Here is a 17,684-nt window from a genome sequence, read left to right on the forward strand (position 1 = left end):
CCCGGACAGAGATGCAGGTTGCCTAGAAGGCGCAGTGGCTGGGAGGTGAAGTTTAGGGATTGTGGAACAATCCCAGGGCGAGGGCTGCTCTTTACTGTGGAAAGACTGATCGAGGGGATGTGAGGGAGGAGACTGTGGTGGGAAATACATGTGGAGGAGAGCTGGGCAGCCATGGAAGCAAGGTGATACTGCTGAGTAACACATAGCGGGTAGAGCCATCACCATAGCCTCTCTCCCCCAACAGGCCAGCATCGGCAGCTGAACAATAGCGAGGCTGGCACATTAAACTCCTGATGCACTGAATTACAGAACAGGAACACACCCAAGGTGCTCCTTTAAGTGACTGATGAGGCAAACTAGAGAGTAGGGCTCCACCCAGGGTGCCCCTTTAAATGCCTGATGTGCTGATCTACAGTGTAGGACCCCAGTCAGGAGGGACCCTCTAAGTGCCTGACCCACCAAACAGCAGAGAAGGAATCCACCGAAGGGAGCCCTCTAAGAACCTGCATAAGCGGAGCTGTGGAGAAAGACTGGCCAAAGAGGCCTTCTGATTGCCAGCTATAAGAGGCTGGAAAAAAGACTTTGATATGGCCATAACTCCTGCAGTGGAGGCAGTGCATGTCCCTGCAAACTTGGCACTGCCAGGGTCCCTGCAAGCCAAGCAGCTGTGCCACCTTCACGTTCAAATCTCACTGGGGCAGAGCTGCTGCAGGCCAGAAAGTCTTGTGTCTATGCACGCAGGGTCATTTTGGCAATGTCTGACTCCTTGTGACCCTGTAGACTGTGGCCTGCCAGGCTTCTCTGGCAGGGAGGAAGTTTCTCCGGGTAAGAATACTGGAGTGCATTGGCCAATATTGATTGTCATATCCTTCTAGAGCACTATATTCCCTGCTGCCCTAGCCACTGACTCCCCTGAGTACCTGGTGTTGTCATAACCCCTGTAACCCAAACAGCTGCACTACCTCCGCACCAGGCCCTCACAGGGGCAAGCTCACATCCTCCAGGGCAGACTCAGGTGCAAATCTGGGAGATCAACCCACTTACAGAGGTGGAAATAAAGCCACAATTGAAAGCCAGCGGGCAGTGTGGCTAAGAAAGATGACCCAAAACCTTCCCGCCAGCTGTACAAGCTGCAGATTAAATCCACATGATCAACTAAGCAAACTCTGTGTCTATGGAATATACAAAAGGTCATTGAGAGCTCCCACAAAAGAAAATGCACTAGTTCTGATAACTGTGGATATTTGAGACAAGAACACACAGGTTTAGGACAAGTTTAGAAGCTGAGCTGCCCTCAAAGGTCCAAAGATCAGGACAATGTTAGAAGGCATTCTAGGGAGGTAAGGTGGACTGTGATTCCCAGCAAGGCAAAGGACTCTAACAGCAGTTACTCAACAAAATATTTATTAGTCTTATGTTTTGAATTGTTCTGTAGATTGTTTTGAATTTTTCCCCCCATTTTCTCCCCCTGTGTTCAGTTAAGTTCAGTTCAGTTACTCAGTCGTGTCCGACTCTTAGAGACCCCATGGACTGCAGCCTACCAGGCTCCTCCATCCATGGGATTTTCCAGGCAAGAGTACTGGAGTGGGTTGCTATTGCCTTCTCCAAGCAGTTAACATTTAATGTATATAGATCTTCTTCATCTACCTCCATTTAACTTTGCATATCTGGTCTTTCTTTCTTCTTTCTTTCCTTTCCTCTCAACATATTTGTTACTTTTGTTTTCATTGTTTTATTTCCAACTCGGCAACTTGCTTTAGTTTTGTCTTCCAGTTTATGCTTTAAGTTAGTTTTATTCTTAACTGGTAAATATAATTTTCTGTTTCCTTTGTTCACTGGGTCAACCTACTGTACTTTATTTTTGTTGGACTCTTTTTACTTTGCTCATGGGTGTATATGTATATGTGTATCAGTTCAGTTCAGTTCAGTTCACTACTCAGTCGTGTCCAACTCTTTGCGACCCCATGAACCATAGCAGCAGGCCAGGCCTCCCTGTCCATCACCAGCACTCGGAGTCCACCCAAACCCATGTCCATTGAGTTGGTGATACCATCCAACCATCTTATCCTCTGTCGTCCCCTTCTCCTCCTGCCCTCAATCTTTCCCAGCATCAGGGTCTTTTCCAATGAGTCAGCTCTTCACATGAGGTGGCCAAAGTATTGGAGTTTCAGCTTCAACATCAGTCCTTCTAAAGAACACCCAGGACTGATCTCCTTTAGAATGGACTGGTTGGATCTCCTTGCAGTCCAAGGGACTCTCAAGAGTCTTCTCCAACACCACAGTTCAAAAGCATCAATTCTTTGGTGCTCAGCTTTTTTTATACTCCAACTCTCACATCTACACACGACCACTAGAAAAACTGTAGCCTTGACTAGATGGACCTTTGTTGACAAAGTAATGTCTCTGCTTTTTAATATGCTGTCTAGATTGGTCATAACTTTCCTTCCAAGGGGTAAGCATCTTTAATTTCATGGCTGAAATCACCATCTGCAGTGATTTTGGAGCCCAGAAAAATAGAGTCAGCCTCTGTTTCCACTTTTTTCACATCTATTTGCCATGAAGTGATGGGACCGGATGCCATGATCTTAGTTTTCTGAATGTTTAATTTTAAGCCAACTTTTTCACTCTCCTCTTTCACTTTCATTAAGAGGCTCTTTAGTTCTTTGCTTTCTGCCATAAGGGTGGTGCCATCTGCATATCTGAGGTTATTGATATTTCTCCTGGCAATCTTGATTCCAAGCTTGTGTATCCTCCAGCCCAGCATTTCTCATGATGTACTCTGCATATAAGTTAAGTAAGCACATGCAATATTTTAAGTATTAGTTGCCTGATTTTGTAACTGCCATTTTACTTGGGTTCATCTTTGGTTTCTCATTTATGAAGTTTTCTTTAATCTAACCTAATGCCACAACAAACCCCTTGTGGAATCTTCATTCCTGACCAGAGACCAAACCCTGAGCCTTTGTGGTAGCTTTGGTTCCAACATCCTAGAATACCAGAGAATTAACCCTCGGGAGTATGAAATAGTGAGAACTCACACAAAGGAAACCACTTGAATACAAGACATGGTATCACCCAACCACCAGTAGCACCCTGAGCAGAATGCCTCATCTAAACAAGAAACAAAAGAAAAATACAGCCCAATCATCAGCAGATAGGATTACCATCTCCCTCAGCCTTGTACATCAGAGGAAAAACAAACAAACAAAAACTCACTAAGCAAATCTCACCAAGCTTACAGAAACCACTGGACAAATCTTAGGAGAGCAGAAAGGAAAAGGAAGAAAGAATTCTACCTAGAAGCCCGGGAAAAGGACACCTCAAAAAAAATGTTATATAAATAATGAAAAGGCAGAAAATACTACACAAATGAAGGGACAAAGTAGAAACACAGAAGCCCTAACAAATGAGGAGGAAATAGTCAACTACTTGAAAAAAAAATTTCAGAATAATGATAGTAAAGATTATTTTTAAAAAATTGCAAATAAAATGGAGAAAATTGCAATAAAAATTAACAAAGACCTAGAACAACTAAAGAATAAACACACAGAGTCAAACAACACAGTTACTGATTAAAAATACTCTAGAAGGAATCAATAGCAGAATATCTGTAGAAGAAGAATGAATCAGTGAGCTGGAAGATTAAATGGTGGAAATAATTTCTGAAGATTAGAATAAAGTAAAAAGAATGAAAAGAACTGAGAATAGTCTCAAGAACCTCTGGGACAATATCAAACACACCAACATTCGAATTATAAAGGTCCCAGAATAAGAAGAGGAAAAGAAAGGGTACGAGAAAACTTTTTGAAAAGATTATAGTTGAAAATTTGCCCAAAATGAAAAAGGCAACAGTCAATCAAGTCCAAGAGGCACAAAGAGTCCCATACATGATAAATCCAAGGAGAAACATGTCAAGACACATACAAATCAAACTAACAAAGACTAAACACAAAGAAATAATATTAAAAGCAGACAGGGAAAAGCAACAAGTAACATACAAGGAAGTCCCATACTTTTAACAGCTGGTCTTTTAGTCAAAACTTTACAGGCCAGAAGGGAATGGCAGGATATATTTAAAGTACTGAAAGGGAAAAATCTACAACCAAGATTACTGTACACAGCAAGTATCTCATTCAAAATTGATGGAGAAATCAACATTTTTTTCTTTCTTTCTTTCTTTTTTTTTTTTTTTACTTTACAATATTGTATTGGTTTTTCAGACAAACAAAATTTAAGAGATTCAGTACTACTAAACAAGCTTTACAAGAAATGTTAAAGGGAATTATATAGTCAAGGAATACAAGGGAGGAAAAGATCTACAAAATCAATCCCAAACAATTCAGAAAATAGCAATATGAGCATCAGTCAGTTCAGTTCAGTCGCTCAGTCATGTCTGACTCTTTGCGACCCCATGAATTGCAGCACGCCAGACCTCCCTGCCATCTCCAACTCCCGGAGTTCACTCAAACTGATGTCCATCGAGTCGGTGATGCCATCCAGCCATCTCATCCTCTGTCGTCCCCTTCTCCTCCCGCCCCTAATCCCTCCCAGCATCAGAGTCTTTTCCAACGAGTAAACTCTTCACATGAGGTGGCCAAAGTATTGGAGCTTCAGCTTCAGCATCAGTCCTTCCAATGAACACCCAGGACTGATCTCCTTTAGAATGGACAGGTTGGATCTCCTTGCAGTCCAAGGGACTCTGAAGAGTCTTCTCCAGCACCACAGTTCAAAAGCATCAATTCTTCGGCACTCAGCTTTCTTCACAGTCCAACTCTCAAATCCATACATGACCACTGGAAAAACCATAGCCTTGACTAGACGGACCTTTGTTGGCAAATTAATGTCTCTGGTTTTGAATATGCTATCTAGGTTGGTCATAACCCTCCTTCCAAGGAGTAAGCATCTTTTAATTTCATGGCTGCAGTCACCATCTGCAGTGATTTTGGAGCCCCAAAAAATAAAGTCTGACACTGTTTCCACTGTTTCCCTATCTATTTCCAATGAAGTGATGGGACCAGATGCCATGATCTTAGTTTTCTAAATGTTGAGCTTTAAGCCAACTTTTTCACTCTCCACTTTCACTTTCATCAAGAGGCTTTTTAGTTCCTCTTCACTTTCTGCCAGAAGGGTGGTGTCATCTGCTTATCTGAGGTTACTGATATTTCTCCCCGCAATCTTGATTCCAGCTTGTGTTTCTTCCAGTTCAGCGTTTCTCATGATGTACTCTGCATATAAGTTAAATAAGCAGGGTGACAATATACAGCCTTGACGTACTTTTCCTATTTGGAACCAGTCTGTTATTCTATGTCCAGTTCTAACTGTTGCTTCCTGACCTGCATATAGGTTTGTCAAGAGGCAGGTCAGGTGGTCTGGTATTCCCATCTCTTTCAGAATTTTCCACAGTTTATTGTGATCCACACAGTTAAAGGCTTTGGCATAGTCAATAATATATCAATAATTATTTTAAAGGTAATTGGATTAAATGCTCCAACCACAAGACACAGACTGGCTGTATAGATACAAAAACAAGAACCATATTTATGCTGTCTACAAGAGACCCACTTCAGACCTAAAGACACATATAAACTGAAAGTAAGAGAATGTGAAAACATATTCCATGCAAATGGGAAGTAAAGGAAAGCTGGAGTAGCAATCCTCATATCAGACAAAATAGACTTTAAAATAAAGAAGATTGCAAGAGATAAGGAAGGACACTGCATAATGATCAAGGGATAAATCCAAGAGGAAGACATAGCAATTGTAAATATCTATGCACTCAACACAGGAGAACCTCAATACATAGGACAAACACTAACAGATATAAGGGGAGAAACTGGCAGTGATAGAAAAATGTTTGGAGCCCTTGACACCCCACTCACACCAATGGACCAATCATCAAAACAGAAAATTAATAAGGAAACATAAGTCTTAAATGATACATTAAATGAGATGGATCTCATTGGTATCTTTAGGACATTTCATCCAAATGTAGAAGAATACACCTTCTTCTAAAGTGCACATGAAACATTCTCCAGGATAGACCACATCTTGGGTCAGAAATCAAACCTCAATAAATTTAAGAAAATTGAAATAGTATCAAGCATCTTCTCAGACCACAACTCATGAGACTAGATATCAACTACAAGAAGAAAACTGTAAAAAAACACAAACACATGGTGATTAAGCAACATGTTCCTAAATAACCAACAGGTTACTGAAGGAATCAAAAGGGAAATTTCTAGAAACAAATGACAGTGACAACATGACAACTCAAAACCTATGGGAAGCAGCAACATCAGTTCTAAGACAGAAGTTTATAGCCATACAATCCTACCCAAGAAACAAGAAAACATTGACTAGACAACCTAAATTTACATCTAAAACAAGAACAAAAAGACCCCAAAGAAAAGAAAAACAAAAAACCCCCAAAATTTGTAGAAGAAAAGAAATTATAAAGATATGAGCAGAAATAAATGAAAAAGAAATGAAATCAACAGTAGTAAAGATTAATAAAAATAAAAGCTAGTTCTTTGAGAAGATAAATAAAGTTGACAAACCTTTAGCCAGTCTCATCAAGAAAAAAACATAGAAGAATCAGATCAACAAAATTATAAATGAAAAAGGAGGTGTTACAATAGACAGTGGAGAAATACAAAGGGTTATAAGAGACTATTATGAATGACTATATGGCAATAAATGGATAAACTGGAAGAAATAGACAAATTCTTAGAAAAGTCCAATCTTCCAAAACTGAACCAGGAAGAAATGGAAATCATGAACAACCCAATTATAAGCACTGAAATTGAAGCTCTGTTCAAAAATCTGCCAAAAATCAAAAGCCCAGAATCAGATGGCTTCACAGGAGAATTCTATCGAACATTTAGAGAAGAGCTAATGCGTATCCTTCTAAAACTCTTCCAAAAAATTGCAGAGGAAGGAACACTTCCAAACTCATTCTATGAGGCCACCATTACCATGATACCAAAACCAGGCAAAGACAACACAAAAAAAGACAACTATAGGCAAATATAACTGATGATCATAGATGCAAAAATCTCAACAAAATTTTAGCAAACAGAATTCAGCAACACATCACAAGGCTTATACACCATGATCAAGTTGGGTTTATTCCAAGGATGCAAGGATTCCCCAATAAAGGAAAGTCGATCAATGTGATAAAGCATATTAACAAATTGAAAGATAAAAACAATATGATCATCTCAATAGGTGAAGAAAAAGCCTTTGACAAAATTCAGCACCCATTTATGATTAAAACTCTTGAAAAAGATGGTATGGGGAGGGAAGTATCAGGGGGTGTTCAGGATGGGGAACACGTGTACACCCGTGGCGGATGCATGTTGATGTATGGCAAAACCAATACAATATTGTAAAGTAAAAATAATAATAATAAAAAATAGGCATAGAAGGAAACTTATGTCAATATAATAAAGGCCATATCTGATTGGCCTACAGTAAATATTATTCTGAATGGCAAAAAACAGAAAGCATTCCCACTAAGATCAGGAACAAGGCAATGGTGTCCACTCCCCACCCTGCCCCCCCCCCCCCCCCCCATTATTCAGCATAGTTCTGGAAGTCCTAGCTACAGGAATCAGAGAAGAAAAAGAAAAAAAAAAAGAATCCAGATTGGAAAAGAAGAAATAAGATCCTCACTGTTTGCAGTTGACATGATATTGTACAGAGAAAACCTGAAAGATAGTATCAGAAAAATATTAGAGCTAATCAGTGAATTTAGCAAAGTTACAGGATACAAAAATCAACACACAGAAATCACTTGCATTTCTATATAGTAAGAATGAAAATCTGAAAGTGAAATTAAGGAATCAATCCCATTCACCATTGCAACAAAAAGAATTAAGTATCTAAGAATAAACTTACCTAAGGAGATAAAAGAACTGTACACAGAAAATTATAAGATACTAATGCAAGAAATCAGAGATGACATAAACAAATGGAGAGATATTCCATGTTCCTGGGTAGGAAGCATTAATATTGTGAAAATGACTCTACTACCAAACACAATCTACAGATTCAATGTGATCCCTATCAAATTACCAAAGACAATTTTCACAGAACTAGAACAAAAACTTGAAACATAAAAGACCCCAAATAGCCAATGCAGTCTTGAGAAAGAAGAATGGAGCTGGAGGAATAAACCCTTCTGACTTCAGATTGTACTTCAAAGCTTCAGTCTTTAAGACAGTATCGTACTTGCACAAAAAAAAAAAAAGAAAGAAAAAATTATAGACCAATGGAACAAGATAGAAAGCCCAGAAATAGACCTATGCACCTCAGTTCAGTTCAGTCGCTCAGTCATGGTGGACTATTTACGACCCCATAGACTGCAGCAGGCCAGGCTTTCCTGTCCATCATCAACTCCTGGAGCTTATTCAACTCATGTCCATAGAGTCAGTCATGCCATCCAACCATCTCATCCTCTGTATTCCACTTGACCACTCACCTTCAATCTTTCCCAGCATCAGGGTCTTTTCCAATGAGTCAGTTCTTCACATCAGGTGGCCAAAGTATTGGGGTTTCAGCTTCAGCATCAGTCCTTCCAATGAATATTCAGGACTGATCTCCTTTAGGATGGACTGGTTGGATCTCCTTGCAGTCCAAGGGACTCTCAAGAGTCTTCTCCAACACCACAGTTCAAAAGCATCAATTCTTCGGTGCTCAACTTGAGTCCAGCTCTCACATCCATTCTCACGTCATTCACTATAAATAAACTAAAATGAAATTCCAAAAAATATCAAGTAAATCATAGGAGGTCAAGAAAGGGAATCAGAGGAAATAGGAAAAAATAAAACATAATAAAGTGTCAGACTTAGTCCTTTACATGCCAATAATCAATTTAATTACAAATGGTCTAATTCATGAATCATCTACTGAATCACTAAAAGAGCAACTATGTCTGCAAGAAATCTTTTCAAACAGAGTGACATAAGCAGGTGAAAGTAGAAAGATAAAAATTATATGCCATGGAAACATTCTATTAAAAATAAGGAGTGGATTTATTAATATCAGGACCAAATAGACTTCCAAGCATTAGGCAAAGTATCAACAACAAACTAATAAAGTTCATCTATCCCAGAAAGGAAGAAATAAAACTTCTTAATAGCATGTGATAGTCTATGTAGAAAACCCAACGGAATGTATAAGAAGAACTACTATAAATAGCAATCGACTTTAGTCAGATTGTAGGAAAAAAATCAACAAACAGAAATTTATTATTTTCAATACACTCTCAAAAAACAATAGAAAACTAAATTTCAAAACTACCATTTGCAAAAGCACAAATCTTATCAAATCCTTAGTGATAAAGTTGGCAAAGTATATGTAAGATCTTTATAAGCAAAACCTTGTTGAGAGAAATTAAGGGAGACCTGAATATACCATGTTCCTGTAGCAGGAGACACATTATTAAGATGTCAGTTTTTCTCAAGTTTATTTACAGATTCAATATAATCTCATTCAAAACCCCAGCAGGCATTTTGTGAAGAATAATAAGCTATTTATAAACTTCATAAGAAAATGCAAAAGTCCTAGAAAAAAAAAAAACTTTGATAAAGAATGATGCTAGAGGATTTATTATAAACTTCAAAATGCATTATGAAGTTACAAGTAACAAGACAGTGTGATACAGGCATCAAGATAGATAAACAGATCAATGAAGAAGAATAAAAAATTCAAAAATAGACTCACACATAGTTGGCCAATTGATCTCAATAAATTTATAAGACAAGGCCATCGAGTCTACAAATAATAAATGCTGGAGAGGGTGTGGAGAAAAGGGAACCCTCTTACACTGTTGGTGGGAATGCAAACTAGTACAGCCACTATGGAGAACAGTGTGGAGATTCCTTAAAAAACTCGAAATAGAACTGCCTTATGATCCAGCAATCCCACTGCTGGGCATACACACTGAGGAAACCAGAAGGGAAAGAGACACGTGTACCCCAATGTTCATTGCAGCACTGTTTATAATAGCCAGGACATGGAAGCAACCTAGATGTCCATCAGCAGATGAATGGATAAGAAAGCAGTGGTACATATACACAATGGAGTATTACTCAGCCATTAAAAAGAATACATTTGAATCAGTTCTAATGAGGTGGATGAAACTGGAGCCTATTATACAGAGTGAAGTAAGCCAGAAGGACAAACACCAATACAGTATACTAACGCATATATATGGAATTTAGAAAGATGGTAACGATAACCCTGTATACGAGACAGCAAAAGAGACACTGATGTATAGAACAGTCTTATGGACTCTGTGGGAGAGGGAGAGGGTGGGAAGATTTGGGAGAATGGCATTGAAACATGTGAAATGTTATGTATGAAACGAGATGCCAGTCCAGGTTCAATGCACGATGCTGGATGCTTGGGACTGGTGCACTGGGACGACCCAGAGGGATGGTATGGGGAGGGAGGAGGGAGGAGGGTTCAGGATGGATTTTCTTTTAAAAATTTAAAATAAATAAAAAATAAAAATAAAACCAGCTTGAACATCAAAAAAATAAAAAAATAAAAAATAATAAATAAAATGATGTATATAAAAAAAAAAGACAAGGCCATCGAATGGTGCTAGAAAAGCTGGACATATGATTCAAAACAAATAAAAAATGAAAAGAGAAGAAAAGAAACTATGGATACACACAAAGAAACCATGAGTGAATCTCAAAATAATTATGCTGAATAAAAGAAGTCAAGGTAAGAGTGTATACTAAATAGTTCTATAGGTTTAAAGTTCTTGAAAAGGCAAACTAATCTACAGTAACAGAAAGTGGATCCATGGTTACCTGGCAATGAACGGATGAAGGTTGAGGGGGAGAGATTACAAAGGATGGGGTGAATATGTTCATTCTCTTAATTTTGGTGATGATCTCATGGGTAAACATGTCAAGTTTAGCTAATTATACACTTTAAATGTGCAATTTATTGTATGTCAATTTTACCTTGATAAAGCTGCTAACATTTTGAAAATGAAATCAACAGACAATTTATGAGAGCTTCTATTGGCTAAAAGACACATATTTGAAATCAGGACTGACCTAGGAAAGTGTATGTACATATGCTTTCCACAGACATGTGATATATAAGGAAAGGCCTTGGAGACCAGACCTTTTTAAATTATAGAAAAAAAAATTCACCTATTCTTTTTCTCCATGTGTTATCTTTGAAAACATCTAGAAGAGTTAAGAACAGTAACATTTTTCTATGTTCAGAGATAATGGAATGAGTTTGACTGGATTATAGAAAGTTTTAAATGATAAGGAAAGATTTGATATTGTGTGGTTTTAATAAAGCAATGTAATTTTAACATGATTTCCAAAGTTTGATATTTGCTATCTGTTGTTGTTCAGTCACTCCACTGTGTCCGACTCTTTGCAACTCCATCGACTGCAGCACTCCAGGCTTCCCTATCCTTCACCATCTCCCAGAGCTTGCTCAAACTCATGTCCATTGAGTTAGCGATGCCATCCAACCACACTATATTTGCTATGGAATCATTACTAATTTTCTTACCACTCAGGGAAAAAAAGTTTGATGTTCGTTTTAAACACTCCAGGAATAGGAATGCCACTATACTGCCAACAGACGGATACTTTTTCATTGCTTCTTCCCTATAGAGTGCAACTACTGGGATGACAATGCCCTAAGGGGAATTTACGCTTACATCATCTCCTTAAGGTCCACGTAGATGCAAATAAAATTTTTCTTCAATAACAGAGGACTGAGAGTCAGTAGGATTACTTTTCTTGCTCTGCTTAATTGGTTTTAAGCTGTTACTCGTCGATAACATTTCTTGAATCCTTATGTAACACCAACTCCATGGCTTTTCCAGATTCAGCAAGATTTGGAACCATAAATGTTTGGTTGTAAAATTATCTTGTGTGTGTGTGTGTATGAGTGAGTGTGCACATGCATGTACTATGTGAGACCAAAGTTAAAACGTATCATATGGGACCAACAACACTTTACCTATTGGTAATATTCAGGTAAGTCATGAAATTCTATCTACCTTTCTTTCACTTTCTTTCTTTAATAAGATATTGTAGTTGAAAACTAAATAATAATAATAATAAAAATAATTATAAAAAATAAGATACTGTAGTTGAAATCAAATTTTGGAAGGCAGTTAAAAGTTCTTATCACTGATGCTAATGGGTTGTTGTCTGCTTCTTGACAGGTAGGCATAAAGCGTGTAACACATAGAGACCATTTCTCCTCTTACTAGTTTCATACCTATTCTTCTGACTTCAAACTCTTGACTTCCCGAGTGCTGTCATATTAATAATATCTCTCATTTATATGCAACTTTGAAATTTATAGATAATTTTCATATGCATTAATAATGTAACATCACAAGATTTAGTCAGGTCAGGAATTCCTTTTACTAGAAGGACACTGACATTAACCAATTGATATTATCCAACATCTCTGAGTTAGCAATGGGTCAATTGATAAATAAAAATTCAAGCTCCTGACACTCAGTCTAATTCATAGACTGCTACATTAAGGGTGAAAAATCATGCCATTCTCCACTCTCTGCTTTCCAACAGTGGATTCACAAAGCTAACCTTCAAAATGAAAGACAGGAAATCCTAGCTTTGTTTCTGACACCTCTATTTATTTATTCTGTCTGCTTATCTCTCCTGGTTGCAATACTAAAATGAGAAACATATCCCAGAACTTAAATTAAGTTAGATGTTTCTAATTTAAAAAAAAGGCTCTTTCAAGGCTTAAACATCCCAATCTTCAAAAATTTTCAAACAACCCTATGCCTCAGGGACAGAATCACCCAAGAGTTCCTATTGCATTAGAAGATGTTAAAGGACTTTTGTATCTAATACTTTGTCAAGGAAAGAAATTTTGAACTATCTTTTATTAATGTCACAATCCATACAGGTATATATGTTTTTAATATTTATCTGAAATGTATCCAGTTTCTAACAACAGCACTGAATTAAATCTTATACCAGTCTTGGTACTCCTTATTCAGATTTTTCTAAGAAAAGAGAGTAATGCAAAGAATGTAAATGTAACCAAAGAAATTTTTTAAAAAAGAAAGAAAACCTAGGTAACTTTCATGTAAATATAGGCTACTGTCTGAGAGTATTGCTTTATTTGAAGACTGAAAAAAAATTAGGGGTAGAAAGCTTGCCAAGGTCACCGTGTTGGTAGAATTTGAAGGAAGAGAGAAAAGTGAACAGTTAAGTGCAGATCTCTGCTAGGTCCTAGGGTCTGTGTTGAATGTCCACAGAGCAACACTATTGCTCTGTTGGAATACTGCTCTGGGTGAATTGCTATAGGGAGTAGTCAAGAGGAGGTGATAAGGAATAGAAAAAGAATGGAGAAAAGGCACTAAAAATTCTTAATGTCTAGTTCAAAATATCAGATATAACAATAAAAATGACCAAACCAAACTTTATTGATAACTTTTCACATACCAGGAACTCCTTTAAGGTGTTTGTATGCATCATACCTGATTGATCTCATCCAGTCCCTTGGCTTTTAATGCCATACATGCACTGATGATTCAGCAAATAATGTCCTAGGCAGACCTTGCCTCTGAACTCCAATCTCATACCTTCAGTTTCCTACTCAATATTATCCATTTGGTCATATAAGATGACATCCAATTAAAATATTGAAAATAGAAAACTGCCTCTTAAACCTGCTCTCTACCATGACCATTGATCCAATCTCAGGCCCATATCCTCCATCCTATCTCTGCCACTCTTTCTCAGACGCCCGTATCCAACTTGTAATCCAGTCGCAATTTTTCTGACTACTTCTCGATATCCCCATCATTACTAGTCTGGCCCAAGCTATCATCTCTCAACAGGAGCACATTTTGTCTCCTATCTGATTTCCTTGAATCACCTTGTTCACTCTTCAGTGACCATTCTTGACAGAGCAACCAGAGCCTGAAGGATCCTTTTAAAAATACATCAGAGCACAGAACACTCTGCCTTCTGCAAACTCTCCAGCATTGCCCCATCATAGATGAGATGAGATTCACAGGTTTTACCAATACCTACAGCCGGAGCATAGTTCCATTTACAGCCTCCACTTGTCTTTCAGGCTCTGTATAGTCCAGCCTCACTGGCCTCCTAGCGTTCCTCCAACACCCCAAGCATGCTCTCTGTCAATGTCTTTACTCTGGGTATTCTCTCCGCACAGAACAATGTTTGGCTTCCAGATTTATCTAGACATACTTGACATATAACACTGTATAAGTTTTAGGTGTACAATATGATGATTCAATATATGTATATACTACAAAATTATCACACTAAGTTAGTTAACATCTACCATTTCACCTAGTTACAATTTTTTCTTGTAATGAGAACTTTAAGATCCAGTCTATTAGCAACTTTCAAATATACAATATAGTATTGTGAACTGTAGTCCACCGTGCTGTATATCATATCCTCAGGGTTTTTATCTTATAATTGGAAGTTTGTATCTTTTGATGCCTTTAATTCATTTCACTCAGGATAATTTGTCTTTAAAATTTTAATTTATTTTTAGCTGAAGGGTTATTGCTTTACAAAATTGTATTGGTTTCTGCCATACATCAACATGAAGCAGCCATAAGTATACATATGTCCCCTCCCTCCTCTCCCTACCTCCCACCTCCCACTCCATCCCAACCTATCCCACCCCTCTTAGCTGTTATCCAAATACTGACATGGCTGCCCCACTTTGGATCCCATTCATAGAGGGCAAGAAAGACTGAAAAAAGAGTCAGGTCACTGGATTTGCAGGTGGCAGGTTTAATAAATGAAGGAACTTGTGAGGTTTGTCTCTGGTGGCCATATGGCAGTAGAGCTCCACACCTGCCCCCCAGAATCTTAAAGGTTTATTTAATGAAATAAGCAGTGAAAATATTATTGCTTTCAAATTGTGTGATTTAATGCAAATGTTTCCTTAACCTCTTTCTCAGTCTCTCAGTCAAGCAAAAACAAAGAAAAAGTCAAAATATCTTGGAGGAAATAAGCACTTTGCAATTGGAGTCAGAGAAGACCAAATTAAAGATGTTAAAGATGACAAAGCCAAGAGGAGAAATGCAAGAGATACCAGCAAGAGACCAGTTATACTCGGCCTTGAGACATTGGAAGAGAGAATAGATTGTTGCAGACTGGACATCAACAAAACAGGGCGGTAACACTGTACTGTTTCTCTAAAGGTGTCTGAATTACAGAAAGGTAGTTTTCCATTAATTGTTGTTGTTCAGTCACCCAGTCGTGACTGTTTCTTTGTGACCCCATGGACTGCAGCATGCCAGGCCTTCCTGCCCCTCACCATCTCCCCAAATTTTCCCAAGTTCATGTCCATTGCATCAGTGATGCCATCCATCCATCCATTAATAGGGGAATCTAAAATTCCATTTGTAAAGACAAAATGGTTTTCACCCCTAAATGTCACTTGAGAGTAGTAAAAACTGAAACCAAATAAAGCACCAACATCTTGATAAAGTCTTCAATCAAGAATAGATTTTAGTCTCTTGTTTCCTGAAATTCTGGGTCAGTTAGAAAACATGCCATTCATCAGATCTTGGATTGTTAAATCCTATCAGATGACAATATTTGGCCAATGAGACTCTCTTCCCCAAACCAATTGGGAGAAGAATGGATACAGGAAATCATTCTTCAGTAACTGAGTTCATCCTTGAGGGGTTAACAGACCAGCCAGGACTCCAGCTCCCTCTCTTCTTCCTGTTTCTAATGATCTACATGGTCTCCATGGTGAACAACCTGGGCTTGGTAATTTTAATCAGGATCAGTTCTCAGCTTCACGTGCCCATGTATTATTTTCTCAGTAATTTGTCCTTCATAGGTCTCTGCTACTCTTCAGTCATAATTCCAAAGATGCTGGTGAACTTCATGTCAGAGAAGAACTTCACTTCTTTCCCTGAGTGCATGGTCCAGCTCTTTTTCTTCTGCTTCTTCGGTATTAATGACTCCTACATGTTGACAGCCATGGCATATGATCGTTATGTTGCCATCTGTAACCCCTTGCTCTACACTGTTACCATGTCCCACAGAGTCTGTTTCCTACTGGTCACTGGTGTGTATATAATGGGGGCTGTTGGAGCCTCGATTCACACCAGCTTCATATCTAGTCGCTCCTTCTGTGGCACTAATGTTATCCACCATTACTTCTGTGACATCCTTCCTCTTCTGAATATATCTTGCTCAAGAGACTACACCAAGGAACTTTCTGTGATGATTTTGGTTGGATTCAATGTCTTTGCATGTGCTGTAGCCATCTTCATCTCTTATGCTTTTATCCTTCCCAGCATCTTGCGCATCCACTCAGCTGAAGACAGATCTAAGGCTTTCAGTACCTGCAGCTCCCACCTTGCAGCTGTTGGGGTTTTCTATGGCTCCATCATCTTCATGTATTTTAAACCATCTACCAGTGACACAGAGCAGGAGAAAGTGGCCTCTGTGTTTTATACCACAGTGATTCCCATGCTTAACCCCCTTATCTACAGCCTTAGGAACAAGGATGTCAAAGAATCCATTAAAAAAGTTCTGAAGGGTGGGATAGTTCCCAGGTCTGTGTAGAAAACAGTACTTTTGAAAAGAAATAGCACAAATAGACCTTGTGTTTTCTTTTAGCTTGTTTTTAGCACTAATTATTTTCACATCAAGAGCCATTTTAAATTAAAAGGTCTGAATAACATATTTTCAATTACTCTTTAGGTGCCCCTATTCCCAAGTGTCTTTTCGGTTCAGTTCAGTTCAGTCGCTCAGTCGTTTCCGACTCCTTGCAACCCCATGAATTGCAGCACGCCAGGCCTCCCTGTCCATCACCAACTCCCGGAGTTCACTCAGACTCACGTCCATCGAGTTGGTGATGCCATCCAGTCATCTCATCCTAACTGTCCTTAGTTTCCTACCTACTCAAGAAACAAACCCTTACCTACATTTCACCCTTTGGTATAAGCTTATAGGTACCTCAGAACTCTCTTTTTGTAATTTTTCTTGCTAAACTGAAAACTCCTGACCAAAGTTTTTAAAGTTGTAATATCAAATGATGACTAAATATGTAAATCCCCTTAGGTATTTGCATTTTTAATACACAACAGAGTTATAGAGGCAACATACATTTTTTTTGGTAAAACTTTTTAAGGAAATCTGTGAATGCTAAGTTGCTAAGTTGCTGCAGTCATGTCTGGCTCTTTGCAACCCTATGTAGTTTCTAGTAAATAAGAAGAAATAGTATTTTCCTAAGATTTCTAGCCATTGTTATAACCATCAAAAATAAGATCTGTCTTGTGGCAGTCTCAAGCAGGGTGGAGATTGGGATGAGCATGGAATAAAAGAACAAAATTATTTTAAATTTTCACTCTAATTTTAACTTACATATTTTCTTTCCAACTTATTATGTATTTTAAATTGGATCTTAATAAGACTTTCTTCTGGATGACTTCTTTAGTTATTCCCTACTTATTTTCTCACTGTTCATAGTAATTCCTGTGCCCCACCATAGCATTATATTTCACTCTTCCAGTCAGTCAATCAGTTTTTGATGGACAACCATGTGCCAGACAGGCAAAATCCCTACCCTTTTAGGGAACAAATAATGAAAAAGAAAACTTACACTTTGCATATAAGGAGGAGAAATTTTAAAAGTGTGCT

At 38.2% G+C, this 17,684-nt stretch overlaps 1 protein-coding gene across 1 annotated transcript; it reads left to right on the top strand.

Annotated features, from left to right (window-relative positions):
* Positions 1-15,665: 15,665 nt before the first annotated feature.
* Positions 15,666-16,607, top strand: OR8D6 (olfactory receptor family 8 subfamily D member 6). Its single transcript, NM_001390035.1, has one exon. The coding sequence runs from the start codon at positions 15,666-15,668 to the stop codon at positions 16,605-16,607; it is 942 nt and encodes a 313-aa protein (NP_001376964.1).
* Positions 16,608-17,684: the final 1,077 nt, after the last annotated feature.

Source organism: Bos taurus, chromosome 29, assembly GCF_002263795.3.
Source record: "Bos taurus isolate L1 Dominette 01449 registration number 42190680 breed Hereford chromosome 29, ARS-UCD2.0, whole genome shotgun sequence".
Classification (NCBI taxonomy): Eukaryota; Metazoa; Chordata; class Mammalia; order Artiodactyla; family Bovidae; genus Bos; species Bos taurus.

Coding starts and splice junctions, on each gene's coding strand:
- OR8D6 (NM_001390035.1), top strand. CDS start 15,666: ATGGATACAGGAAATCATTCTTCAGTAACTGAGTTCATCCTTGAGGGG.